We start from the raw sequence: 13,407 nt of genomic DNA, 5'->3' as shown, positions 1-13,407 counted from the left end.
GATAATGAGCCTTAATTTAAGCTTTTGATGAAGTAAAGGTGACATGAAACTGTTCCAGCACTGCACCAGTTTGGGGACCACACTGGGAGTAAGGGCGGATGTCCTGGCGGCCAGCGCCCCCTGCAGGCCGCTGTGGTTCCCTGCTGGCTTTAGGAGGAAGGAGACGTGTCCCATCGCAGATTAGCCTTAAACGGACTGATGGAGGCAGACATCACCGGAGCAAACATGGGAGAAAAAGCAGAGGCAGACGTGGAAATGACTGAAAACCCGTTTGAGCCCTACATTGAATCTGTCCGTCAACAGCTGGAAGACCAAGACCCGGTGTTTCTGATCGGAGTGATCGTCGCTTTGGCGGTGGTCATCATCACCTGCGGTGAGAACTTAGCTCAAGTTAGCATGTTAGCTCAGCGGGCTAGGCCAAGCGTGTAGCTCTGCACCGTTACCCACAGTGTCAGGCTGTTTGATAGCGGTCCTGTCTGCTGTGTGTTCAGTACTGACGTTTAAACTACAAAGTTGATTTAAATAAAAGATCATATACTTTAAAACCGTAATTGAACTAGCAAGCCAGAAAGCTAACTGCTAAGCTAACAAGCTGTCAGTTCCACAGCACAGACTCTTTCAAACTCTGCGCATTTCTGGTTTTGATAAGTCTGTCAGCTGAAAAAGGCCTTCCTGCTTTCTCTTTTTAGTGTTTCTGAAGTACTTTCTCACCAGTAAAACTGTCCGGACTGCTGTGCTGCTGGTCGGGCTGTGTGACTCTGGGAAAACCCTGCTTTTCAGCCGTGTGAGTGAATGAAACTTAACCGTGGTTCCCACCGCCACGTTGTCTGTCACTGCTCTGAAGCTCAGCTGATGAGAAGCTCGTTCTTGGTGTTTTTTTTTTTTTAAAGAGAATGTTGTTTTCGTGTTTTGGCAGCTCTTGTCAGGAAAGTTTAAGCGCACACAGACCTCCATCACTGACAGCAGTGCTCCATACAAAGCCAAAAATGAGAAGGTGAGTACACACCAAAAGGACAAAACTAAACTGTATGAACGAACCTTTCATGTAAAATGTGATTTACAGTTACCTTTACTCCCTCCTGTATTCAGGGCAGCACCTGGACTCTGATAGACCTGCCAGGACATGACAGTCTCCGACCTCAGTACCTGGAGAAGTTCAAGTCGGCAGCCAGGTAAGATGCAGGTTTATGTTCATCTGTTAGATCTGTGCAGTTCTGGAAAACTATGACATTTGAATATTCCTGTCTAGAAAGAGTTAATCATTCAATAATAATTGGGGTGATGGTGTAGCGGAGGGCATCTGCATTGAAAATAAAACTTTTCTCGTATGTATTTTGGATGACATTTGGATCTGGCTTTGCATTTGTGGTGTTGATTTAAATGTTCAAACAAAATAGCGGCATCTATTGCGAGAAACTGCTAACGGAGTTGGTCAACATCAACCTTTCTATAGCCCCAAACATTTCCATGCAGCTGATGTTGTGTTTCTGTTTGCAGTCAACAAACTCTATGTCAACAAGCTCAGTGCATCCAGGAACACTGGAGTAAATTAGGACAGACTTCTCTTGTGGATTAGCCACGGAAAATGAGAGCAGTGTTTCCTGACTGATTGGCCTTACTTCACATCACACTTGCTGCAGTGTGACTGTTGCGTACATTGTGATGTGCATCAATACACTGTGCAGCCCTAATGTGTATGCATTTTGCTGTTCCTCCTCACCACATCTTACTCACCCTTGCCCTCTATCATTCATGTCTGCAGAGCGATTGTGTTTGTCGTGGACAGCGCCATCTTCCAGAAAGAAGTGAGAGATGTGGCAGAGTTTCTGTACGTGTTGTTGACCGACACTGTGATCTCCAGAAATGCTCCAGCTCTCGTGGTGGCATGCAACAAGCAAGGTTCGACAATCACTTTTTGGCTGTAAAAAAAAAAAAAAGAATTTCTACAGTATTAGCTTTATATTTGTTCTTCATTTTCAGGCTTCATTGCTTACTTGTAATACAGCACAGTCATTCACTGGTCTCTATATTTCACAGACATCACTATGGCAAAGTCGGCCAAACTGATTCAGCAGCAGCTGGAAAAGGAAATGTAAGTAACTGTTGCTGTTACTAGTTGTCTGTTATACCTGTGTTTAGTAATGATTTTTCATACTTCTTTAGAAATAAAAACTGGAAATGTCAAAACTGAAGCAGAGGAGATATCTTAACTTTTGTACCTCCTTTTTATCTGGTCTGAACGAGTGATTTATAATCTCGATATGTTATCTGGACAATTACAACCAACCCACGAGTCTTTTGCATTTAGGCCTTGTACTAAAATGCACTCTCGGTATCTTGAGTGAACCTGCAATTTGATCTGACCTCAATATTCAGGTCAGTCTGGCAGAGCTTGTTGATTTGTCAATAAATAGGGAGCGTATCAGGTCAAAGGAAGCCGTGCTGCTCTATGGACTCTACTTCTTCTTTTTCTAGTTAATAGTACTGCTACCGCTTGTAGCCTTTGTTGGCTGACTTCCCAGGAAGAGGAGTGATATGTGACCTTTCCACTCGTTAGGTGGATTTTTTTTTCTTAAGAATGTGGGTCATGCTGATCATAATGCAAGCCTGATTGTCTCTAAGTGTGGTACGGCTGATTGAGTCATATTCTCATCCCGCTGTGCTCTGCGTGCGTTTACACCTTTCACCGAGTCACATCTTCTCTCATTCACCTCAGTTATTTGAAGATAAGTCACATTTTAGATGCAGGGATGAAAGGGATTTTAGTCTCTGGAGTGGGTCAAACCCAGGGCTCCACAGTCTGTGGAAAGTTTATCAGGTTAAAATGTCTTATTTCAGTCGATATCGATAATTATTGATCATTGTTCGTGACTCATTTTAATAAAGACCAGGAGAAAAAAGTTTAATGTGAAATTGAACCACTTGAGCCGAATAATTATTTATCAGTTAGCCAATCTATCATCGTGGCGTGCATGTTCGCAGCAGCGCATGGCTCTCCCTTTTTGTGCTTCTTTCTTTGTTTTCTGATCAGTATGGGTGCAATTACCAATGTAGTCATCGCCTCGAATCTCGTTGTACATTGTGTCATGATAATAAAGGTTTTCTATACTATCAAGGTACACAATATCATTTTATGTTAGCACAGCAATAAAAAAACATGCAAATGAAGACATTTATACTTGTATAAGATAAATAAAGTCGAGTAATACTTTATTGCTCAGGCCAAGTTAGGCCATGTCTGAATCTTTCATTTTCCAAACTGACAGTTGATAGTGTATATTACACCCTTGTTGAGTTGTGATAGCAATTCTAAAATCAATAGTCAATTTCTGACTTGACAAAGCTCCTTTTGGAGCCATAAAAAATGACATAACTGCATTCACATGCTGAGGTAAACTAGAAACTGTACAACTGAGTTTTACTCCATGTATCAAGTAAACTAATCTGTGTTAAATCTCACTCAAAAATAACTGTAGATTTGACAGTAAGCAAATAAAGATGCTTTCACACCATCTTTTGTTTTCTCACAGGAACACCTTGAGAGTGACTCGCTCGGCAGCGCTGAGCTCTCAGGACGGCTCTGTTGGCGGCAGTCTGTATCTGGGCAAAAAAGGCAAGGACTTCGAGTTCAGCCAGCTGCCCATGAAGGTGGAGTTCCTTGAGTGCAGCGCCCGCGGCAGCAAGGGTGACGAGGGGGATGCAGACATTGAGGGCCTGGAGAAGAGCCTGGCTAAACTGTGAAGTCAGCAGCTTAATAGCCTCAGTGCGCATTTTGCCTTAAAGGCACAAACGTCAGATCAGACCACCTCAACGTCCACCGGCACCTCAGCAATCAAAGGGAGAAAGACAAACGCCTCTCGGTGGGGTGTCTGTGTAACGTTCACCTCTTAACGCCATTTAAGCATGAAATATCTGTGCAACACACGAAAGGATTTTCATGGTGGAAGACGTTCAATCAAACATATGAGATAGACTATTATTGTAATTGTGGACATTAAAGAAATGAGAACTGATGTAGCAGTTTGTCAGGTCGTTCTGCAGTGCTGTGAAATGATCCTGCTTATCCAATATAGTGTGAACATCCACTTTAAAGAGTTTTGTTTGGAAATTATACAGCTTAGGAATTATGTAAGATTTCACCAGATTTATTTTAAGATGTCCTCTTGTCCGAGCTGTGAAACTAGACAGGTGTGAACTGCATTTATTCGTTAACTTGGACTGCCTGCCTTGTGCCTTTTTTCTGGTATTGTTATAGACACACGTTTTGCTTTTTTGCAGAAGAATGATTGTTCACTTGTGTGAAAGTGTGAATACAGTGCATTTGCAATGAATGTATGAATTTGCTGCAGTCGTACGAGAGGGACACTTTGTGTTTATGTTGTCTGGCTTGTTTAAGTAACTGAAACTAAAGCTTTTGATGCAAATGCTGAACACGGACGAGTGTAAATGAATAACAGATTCAACATGCACTGATTCATGAGCAGCAAACAGCATTTAATCATTATAATCTCAGTTGCTCCATGTTACGATGACATGAGTTAGCTGGGTGTCGGTTCACAAGATGCTGATTCACATTCATTTTAAAAATGGCACCACCACTCCTCCCCAGGGGACGAGGTCATGCGGCGGACCGCAAAGCAATTCTGATGTGTGGTTGTGTAGTACTATTGTTTTCAAATGTCTTTGGGAACAGCTTTCAGTTTCTGTGCTTTGATTTCTGCCTGGCACCTGGTTTGGGTTGAGATGTGTTTTGTTTTCTCTATAAAAAGAACTGCAGACTCAGTTAAAAATGAAATAAACATTTTCTTTTGTCAGATGTGGCTGCTGTAGGGGCCAAAAAATGCAACTTGTTTACGAAAAATATGATGAATTCAGTGTCAGACAAACAAAATATGCATTTCAAAGGGTGATAATTTTATAGGACCCCACACACGAAAAACCAAAATGAGTTAAAACCCAAAAACAATTATATATTTAGTTTGTTAAATACGGCATGAACTGTCATGTAAAGCTCATTTTTGTAATGTTTCTCTGCTGCTGTAGAGATTTTGAAAACCAGTGATGGTTTTTTATGTCCACAGTTTAGGCTTTTAGAAAGGAAAGTGTACAACAAGTTAAGCATCATTCAGCAAAAAAACAGTCCATACAATGATGCTGCTAGTCCAACAACAACAAAAAGGGGAGTGTTATTCTCAAAAAAAAATTTTGAGTTAGGCAAGTGAAAATCTTGTACTGCTCTGAGCAAAACTAACGAATGACAAGTAAAGTGCTGAAATCTACATCTGGGACAGAGAATAAACAGTCAGACTGGAGCTCTGATCAGCCACAATCACACTTGGTTCTCCTTTCAGCACAGCAGGGCAAAGCCAGTTCACCTTGTCCCCGTGGCTGATGCTCAGTTTGGGTCCAGACTTCTCCTCCGTCACCTCCTCTGCACCTCCTGCTGCTTTATCCTCACCCTCAGCTTCCTCTTTCTCTGCCTCAGCCTTTGGTGGGGTCTTTCCTTTATCCTGCTGTTGCTCTTTTCTCTTTGCCTTGTTTTTGCCCTTTCTGCGTTGTGGCACCGTCACTCGACTTTTCCCTTCTGGAGCCATCACCGGGTGCTTACTGAGGTCCCACAGGGCGACGTTGCTGTCATTTCCCCCACTGACGAGCCAGTACGGGTGCGAAAGGAAACTGACAAAGTGGGCTTGGGAGGCTCCTTGACTGTGGGCTTTGAATGCTCCCTGCTGTTCCAGTTTAGAGCCGCTGCCGATCCGCATTAGATGCACTCGCCCGTCCTCTGCTGCACAACCCAAAATGTTTCCACAGCTTGCCACAGACACACAGTGGGCCAGTGGCGGGTTGAAAAGCTGACCGGGGCGCTGCTGGTGGTCATCTTCCTCCTCTGCCACGTCCTGGAGGTTGAGGGTCCACAGAGGCCGGGTCTTCTGCAATCCCCACAGCATCACCTGAAGCGTCAGGAAGATGACAGTTAGAAAAGAAATGATGTCAAGTGAAAAACAAAGTACTTAAACTGTTAGTTCTTGTTTCCCTCACCTGCATGTCCAGTCCTACAGACACCAGGTTGTTGGGCCGGTGAGGCCGGAAAGCCACAGAGGAGCAGATGTTGGTGTGTCTGCGCAGAGTCCTGCACGCTTTCCCCCCAGGAAGCTCCAGCACCCGCACAGCCCCGGAGTCATCAGCCACTGCCAGAGCCGATCCAGTCTCATTCAGCGCTAAAGCATTGATCTCCTCCTCCCCTGCACCATGAAACTCCTCCACTGGGCCCTTCAGATTCCTGGGGTCGAGGACACTCACGGTGTCTCCATGCGACACATACAGCTGGCTCGGAGCTGCAGGTGAGAACACAACACTTGTGCTGTCGTCCTCACCGGAGAGAGTCAGACGGCCGATGATGGTTCCCTCTTGACTCCACACTGTGACTTCCCCACCCTCAGAGCCTGAAGCGAGGAGACCTTCAGGGCCTGGAGACGCCTCGACACACAGGATAGAAGTGGAGTGGCCCTCAGACCACTGCCTGGCCATCCTGACCCTGTGAAACGCAAGTTAACAAGCAGGAGGTTTATTAGTCGAAAAATGTCTTGGTATAATGGGCAAAAATTCAATTGCACCTTTAACTGCAATCTGTTAAATGACAATAAAGCAGAATCACCACCTTTCTGACAAAACTTCAACAAAAACTGATCCAAAGCTGAAAACTCTGTCAACCAAGTTAATCAAGAAAAAACACACATCTAGTTCTGATTGTAAATTTTTACAAAAAAAGTGTCAAACAATATTTGTTCAATCTCAGGTAAAACTGGGGTGTCAGTTGAGTATATAGAGATGATTGGGATGAATAGGACCCTGACATTGTCTGTACATATTGTCACTTACACAGCTTGCGTTTATCTATCAGATAATGTCTGGCCTGCGGTGAGATTTTACAACATTGATCAATCATTAACAAAAGCCTTAAGCTGAACATTATAACCCTTGAAATGTACGATTCATTAGTAGCCAATTTAGGTTGCTGCAAACACAGAAAGCAAATGCCAAACCAAACAGCTTTAGGTTTGCTAACTTGTTAGCCGAAAGGCTAATGTGCAGCTTCTCCTTTCGCTGAAGGGTTAACAGCGTTAACAAAAGTGCTGGTGTTAATTTACTGCTTTAAAATAATTTATTACAGTGTTGCCACGGTACTAATAACGTCAAATTCAGAGAATTACACTACCTTAGCAAGTGCAGTCCAAAGTTGAGCAGGTTGCCATGTGCGGCTCAGTCGCTTATTGATGACGTCATAGAGAAGTTAAGATTGTCGCCCTGTGTGTAGCCTGTCAGGCGGTACCTTGTGGCTCTCTTTTTGTTTATGAGAAATTTGGGATATTTTGTCTAATCATTACTAAAAATGCAATTATGCATACTAATGTGTATAATGTATAAACCAAAGTATTTCACTGATAAAGTTTGCTGTCTTTTCTACAAACTTGGACTAAAGTGTTGCCTGCGAGGCAAATTTCGGGAAAATTCTTCTTAAATTTTGTGTTTGCAAAGCTTACACTGACTGTCCTAAGAGCGTTTTCGTTCGTGAGGACGTTTAACCTCTCGTCCAAGAAGCTTCTCCGTTTCTAACTACCTGTCAGGGAGTTTCAAATGCAGTCACCTCCAAAAACATGACTAATGACCCAAGGCTTACAGGCCTTGAGGTGTAAATGGTTGCAAAACTGCCAGGTGAGGGATGATTCAAAGTGTCTGGGGAGCACTCTCAAGACTATGTTATATATAACTGACAAGTGGTGTCAGAGACCCCCCTCTGTTCAGAGATGGATGTTCAGGTTTTTTCATACATAGAGGGCTTTTTTTTTACTTCACTCTCAAAATATGTCTCTTTTCTACAGCACCACGTATCAAAACTGAATTATAAGCAGCTGATAAGTGGTTCATAGACTCTCCTTCCTCTGTTTAGGGATTGTTGTTCCAGTTTATCATACGTAAATGGCTTCCTTGACTTCTGTTTCAGATTGTCTGCCTTCTACATGACACTGCTCGTCAAGACTGCATTATAAGTACCAGGGAAGTTATAGAGACAACAGATGGTTAGAGAGAGGAGTTTAGACAGTCATCTATGTTGAGCTGGAACAGTCATCTATAAACAGAGATGACAGTCTACAACATCACTTATCACGCACTTGTAATACAGTCTAGTGTTCCCACCTCAGACAGTTTCATCACCGTTAATATCTCGAGTCATACCTCACCTGGACGTTTCACAACCGAGACACATGAGTCTTGGGTTAGTAATGGGCCATGAGTCATGAATTTGGTGTCACAATAAATTCTTGAGACTCTCCAACTCTCTTTTAGGACTGAGGAAGACTCCTGGATGAGACGTGAAACATCTTCAAGAACCAAAGGGAGGAGTCGAGTTGCTTTGTACGAAAGCCCTTTGGATGACCACGACGGGATGACTAAGAATCCACATGAGCATATTTTCACTGACTGGGCTCTTCAGTAGTCAGGTGTGAAATGAAAGAACATAGGTGTTGTGATGACCCCCGAGGTCATCTTGTAGGTGGTTCTAGTTCCTCTGTTGGTTCTGTGAGTGGCTGTTTGATGTAATCAGGAGCACAGTCTGCAGTCTAACTACTCTCTTCTTTCCTCCGCAGGTAACACATCGGTCTAGTTACGGGTTAGATTCTTCTATATCTTTATTTTTAGCCTTATTGTACTGCTGTATTTCTTGTTTTGCTTCATTTTTTTTTGCACTTTTTAATTTACATTACTTTACATTTCCAGCATTTAGATCCCACATAAGTTAAGACATAATATTGCAGCATTAAATATAGCTATATTAGATGAAATATAGTCAAAAAAGTTAAAATGCAATTATATTGAAAAGATGAACCCAATATCAAAATGTAAACAAGAATGAGACCTTTCAAATGCTATAACTTGTTTTGACCAGACACTAACTCATTCTGATGTGATAAATTATAGATTTTTGTTATTTTAATTTCTGTACAAAAAAAAATATAAATGAATAAAATAAATCTGCATAAGCTATTGGCATGATTACAACTTTTTCTTGGGGTTTCAGGAACATTCAATTTAAAAAACAATAAAAATAAAAAAAAGATTCAGGCAGATCCTGGGAAAAATAAGCAACTAGTGAGGCTCAAGAGGTATGTGGAGTACAACTGTGGGATTTTTATAAGATTCTATGGTTTAGATAGAAGTTTTTTTAATGATTTTTTTTTTTTTCAAAAGAATAAATATGAACTGGGAAAAGTTTAGAAATCTGGGTGAATTGGCATGAAATGACCCCATATGATGAGCCTAAAGTGTGATCTGTAAACAGCCCACACAACAAAGTGAAAATTGAAGGATGATGGGATAGAAACAATACTGAAAGTTACAAAAACGTGATCGGGCAACTATTTTAATTTAGATTGTACTGTTATATTTCTTGCCTTGCTTCTTTCATGCCTTATTTCTATCTAGTTATTGCAACATGTACATTTCCCTGGTGAAGGATCGACAAAGCTTATTTTATCTTATCTTATTACTTGTAGAATTGACCAGGATCGTTGCATTAAAATCAACAAACTCTGGACCCCCTCAGAATCAGCTGACTTTTAGTATGTTTAAAGAAGCACTGAAAATTGTACTTTCATACTATGTATATTTGTCTGAGTTAAAGGACCGTGAAGTACCAAGGGCTAGGTTGAAATTTTGCACTTTTTGAATATTTAAGTGATGAATGTGAAACATGGGCTGAGCATAGAGAGGAAGTGGGATGACCTTACTTTGCCCAGAGCATGGTGTCTCACAGTTTCAACTATTTTAACCCTGAAATGAGACTTGAAAATGGTGCAGTTATGAGCTGCTTTGCACCTGTTGTAAATATTTGTGAGAAGACAACAGTTAAGCATGAAATAAAGAGGAGTACACAAAAAGAGCTTCAACTCAGTGTCGGGAAAAACATTGAAGTGCAACTTTTCACAGCAAATGACAAATCAAACTAAGCTTCAACATAGCATTTCATTTTGTTTATTCAGTGAGATTCTTGGTTGCGAAGACCCGTGGAGTCCTCTATGTTCCTGCATGTTTGTTTAAGACGAGACAAACTGCAGGAGTGAAGTGAGCAGCCTGGCAAGATGGTGCAGTCTTCTTCTGAACGTGGAGAAGACAAAGGAGATTGTTGTAGACTTCAGGAGAGAGCACACCCAGCATGCTCCCCTAAACATCAACAGTGCGGCTGTGGAGAGGGTGAGCAGCACTAAGTTCCTGGATGTGCACATCTCAGAGGATCTCTCCTGGACCAACAACACTGCATCGCTGGCCAAGAAAGCTCAACAGTGTCTGTACTTCCTGCGCAAGCTGAGAAGAGCCAGAGCCCTGGCCCCCATCATGTCCACCTTCTACAGAGGCGCCATTGAGAGCATCCTCTCCACCTGCATCACTGTGTGGTACGGCTCCTGCACCGCTTCCTGTTGCAGGAGCGCATCATGAGAGCAGTGGAGAAGGTCGTTGGTGTCTCTCTCCCCTCCCTCAGTGAGGACGGTGAAGGAAAAACTTGACATGGAGCCAAATCAGCGAGTAAAATGTTTTTGGCACTTAGCAGCCCCCTTGATAGGGGTGAAAGGAGTGTTTTTTGTGTAAAGAAGAGCAATTTTGAATATTTCATGTAACCGAATTTGTCTGTTATACCTGACGCCAGGGGTCAAGCATTAAACAAAATGGAAAACAGGGAAAGTAAGTGATTAATATCAATATTTATTTTTCACAGTACAAAAAAATCCTAAAAATCACAATCCCATTTATCCGAACGAGGTCTAATCTTATACCATTGAGACCGGTTGCACATGAGCCCGAAGAACCAAAGGAGAAATTCACTGCCACTGCCTACAATCATCACACTGAAGTCGGGTCTCAAAGCTACCTTGGATCTCAATAAGGAAGTGAATAAAACAAAGAAAACAATTAACAGAAATAAGAAGAGTTAGTCTGCTCTTGCATGATGCATCCCAGCTCTTTACAGGCCCTGCAAGGCCAAGCGGACTAACACAAACAAAACCTACAAACAAAAACCAGAAAGGACAGCAGGAGACTGTGCAATCACGATGGACAGTCCCTGCAAAGCACAAACAATGAAAGCACAATTTATTGATTAAATGAATGATTAAACATAACTGAAGCAGAATAAAACAGCTTTTCATGAACAAAGCAAAAACAAAGAAAACAAATCATTTAAAACCAGCAGATTCATAACGAATAAAGTTTTTTTCAATTGAATTAAATTGAAGAAAAACTAAAGCAAATGCCACGGAATCCCAACTGCTTGGAGCTCTTTGATGTGGCATGATGTCACTATGACATCATCAAAGTCTATAATATAGCACATTCTAAACTTCTAGCTTTAGACCTCACTGGACCAGCTAACATTACTGTTAAACCAGCAAGGATCTGACAGACACCAGAGGACTGCTCAGAAAGATGGATGACAGAGGAGATAGACTTGGTATGGTTCCCAACGATCTAATTAGTCACACAGTGATTCCATTCAGCCTGGATGCACTGGAATATATGTTTGAGGCACACTTTCCCGAGTCTGCCCCTTCATTTATTGAGAGGATTCGACGGGAAACTCGTCACGGTGTGGAGGAACCAGTGTTGGCCAATTTGATGGCTTTTTATGACTTTTTCGCCCTTGGCCACGTTGACGTTGACGCTGACAATGTTAGAAACAACAGGATTGTTGGTGTCGAGGAGGTAATCCAGGAGGTAATCCTGGAAGAAGAAGCTGTGGTTCCTCAGCCAGAAGCATCAAGACATCAGCAGAGAGAGGAGGAAGATGACGATGATGATGATGATGATCAAAGACGATTCCACTGGTGGGATGAGTTTGATGATACTGATTCTGAATCAGAGTCTCTCAGCCCTTCAGATGATGAGGAGGATGTCGCTGATGATGTTCCAGTTTCTCCTCAAGTCAGTCAGGATGTTCTTCCAAATTCATCCAGAAAAAGACGGAGGGAAGACGACGAGGACGTCGATGATGGGACCAGCAAACATTTCCGATTAGGGAAAGAAGTTGCTGAAGAGGAATCGTCCCATCCAAAAGATAAAGATCTGGAAGGGGTCAGCCAGGAAGAAAACGAAAGCAGTCCTGGTGTATTAAAAAGAGCAAGAGAAGATGATGAAGAGGACGAAGACAAGAAAAGAAGTCCAAAACAGTCCAGGCGCAAATAATTGAAAGACAAAGCGCTAGAAGAGCTTAGCCAGGAGAAAAATGGAAAAAAGAACAAGAAGAAAAAATTCCTGGTAGCTTAAAAAAGGGGGAAAGGGAAAAATCTGAATCAGATCCCTTTTCCCTCACCCCAACTGGTCAAGGCAGATGGCTGCCCTCCCTGAGCGCTGGGTTTGACACACAGCAGCCGGGGTGAGGAGGGTTTGGGGACCTTAGGATTGCGTCTCTGCTTTTTGCAGACGACATGGTACTGCTGGCTTCATCAGACCAGGACAGTTAACACCTGCAGGCACTTGGAAAAATGTTGGACATGTTGATTAAAGTTTTAATTTTTTTAAATTTGTAAAATAAATGAACAAATCCCATTTTAATTTCTTTGTCAATTAATGATTTAAGGAATTTTAACTTTGTTGTACTGCAAAAGAAGACATTTTTGAGTTATCTTTGCTTCTTGGCCTGGATGTGCTTCTTCCACAGAGTCAAAATGTGACAGAAGCAACAAAAAACACCCAGACATTCTGGGGTTCAGAGGGTCAAAGGAGTTGTCCCACATCCTTCAGGCGCTGACTTTCACAGTTTCACTCACTCTGCTGTCAGTAGGCTCCTAAATGTAACTTGAAAAGAAAGCAATAATAAAAAGAACATTTAATTCTACTTATCCCACTTGTTTATGTTCCAGCAACCTGCAGAATTCTGTCACTTCAAATGTAAACATTGTGCAGGCTTCAAACTTGCCAAAGCACAAATCTTCATGAAAACCGCCCCCTCTGCCGTAAACGAAGTCAAACAACAAGAAATGAGAGAGTTTCTGTTGTCTGAGATTCGTTGTCATCTAATGCCGGGTAGCAGTATAACATTAAACCTTACATATACCCACATACCAGCACAAATCCCTCTGTTTCTGTTATCATCTATCATAAAGTATTGCCACAAAGCCGACACAGAAATTTGGGGGGAAAAAAAACCTGTCCAAAGAGTACTTTGCAGCAAAAGTGAGAAACAGGCTCAATGGCATGTCCAAGAGAATGGAGGTGGTACTGGCAGTAGGTTATACTGACTCAACATGAGAGTAGTACCTGGAATTGATTAGTAACTGTAATGTGATTACTGAATTTAGGAACAGTAATGTGTTACATGACTGTGCTAGACAAAAATGTAGTGAGTTTACACAACTT

At 42.1% G+C, this 13,407-nt stretch overlaps 2 protein-coding genes across 2 annotated transcripts; one reads left to right on the top strand and one right to left on the bottom strand.

The window, feature by feature from the left end:
* The first annotated feature begins 153 nt into the window (after positions 1-153).
* On the top strand, positions 154-4,431 carry srprb (SRP receptor subunit beta). The gene is made up of 7 exons (XM_008282535.1): positions 154-373; positions 690-784; positions 917-994; positions 1,090-1,172; positions 1,763-1,899; positions 2,038-2,092; positions 3,531-4,431. Exons 1-7 carry the CDS (start codon positions 199-201, stop codon positions 3,739-3,741), a joined length of 834 nt encoding a protein of 277 aa, XP_008280757.1. The 5' UTR covers positions 154-198; the 3' UTR covers positions 3,742-4,431.
* Positions 4,432-4,473: 42 nt separating this feature from the next.
* Positions 4,474-7,273, bottom strand: wdr53 (WD repeat domain 53). The gene is made up of 3 exons (XM_008282534.1): positions 7,217-7,273; positions 6,040-6,535; positions 4,474-5,951 (listed from the first exon to the last, which is right to left on the bottom strand). The coding sequence occupies exons 2-3, from the start codon at positions 6,526-6,528 to the stop codon at positions 5,277-5,279; spliced, it is 1,164 nt and encodes a 387-aa protein (XP_008280756.1). The 5' UTR covers positions 6,529-6,535; positions 7,217-7,273; the 3' UTR covers positions 4,474-5,276.
* Positions 7,274-13,407: the final 6,134 nt, after the last annotated feature.

The sequence above is a fragment of the Stegastes partitus genome, unplaced genomic scaffold, assembly GCF_000690725.1.
Source record: "Stegastes partitus isolate 25-593 unplaced genomic scaffold, Stegastes_partitus-1.0.2 Scaffold275, whole genome shotgun sequence".
NCBI lineage: Eukaryota > Metazoa > Chordata > Actinopteri > Pomacentridae > Stegastes > Stegastes partitus.
This window is presented reverse-complemented; position numbering and strand designations above follow the sequence as displayed.

Excerpts from the sequence above, each read along its gene's own strand:
- srprb (XM_008282535.1), top strand. The coding sequence starts at position 199 with ATGGAGGCAGACATCACCGGAGCAAACATGGGAGAAAAAGCAGAGGCA. Across the intron at positions 374-689 it reads GGTGGTCATCATCACCTGCG|TGTTTCTGAAGTACTTTCTC; the intron begins GTGAGAACTTAG and ends TTCTCTTTTTAG. Across the intron at positions 2,093-3,530 it reads CAGCAGCTGGAAAAGGAAAT|GAACACCTTGAGAGTGACTC; the intron begins GTAAGTAACTGT and ends GTTTTCTCACAG.
- wdr53 (XM_008282534.1), bottom strand. The coding sequence starts at position 6,528 with ATGGCCAGGCAGTGGTCTGAGGGCCACTCCACTTCTATCCTGTGTGTC. Across the intron at positions 5,952-6,039 it reads CTGTAGGACTGGACATGCAG|GTGATGCTGTGGGGATTGCA; the intron begins GTGAGGGAAACA and ends CTGACGCTTCAG.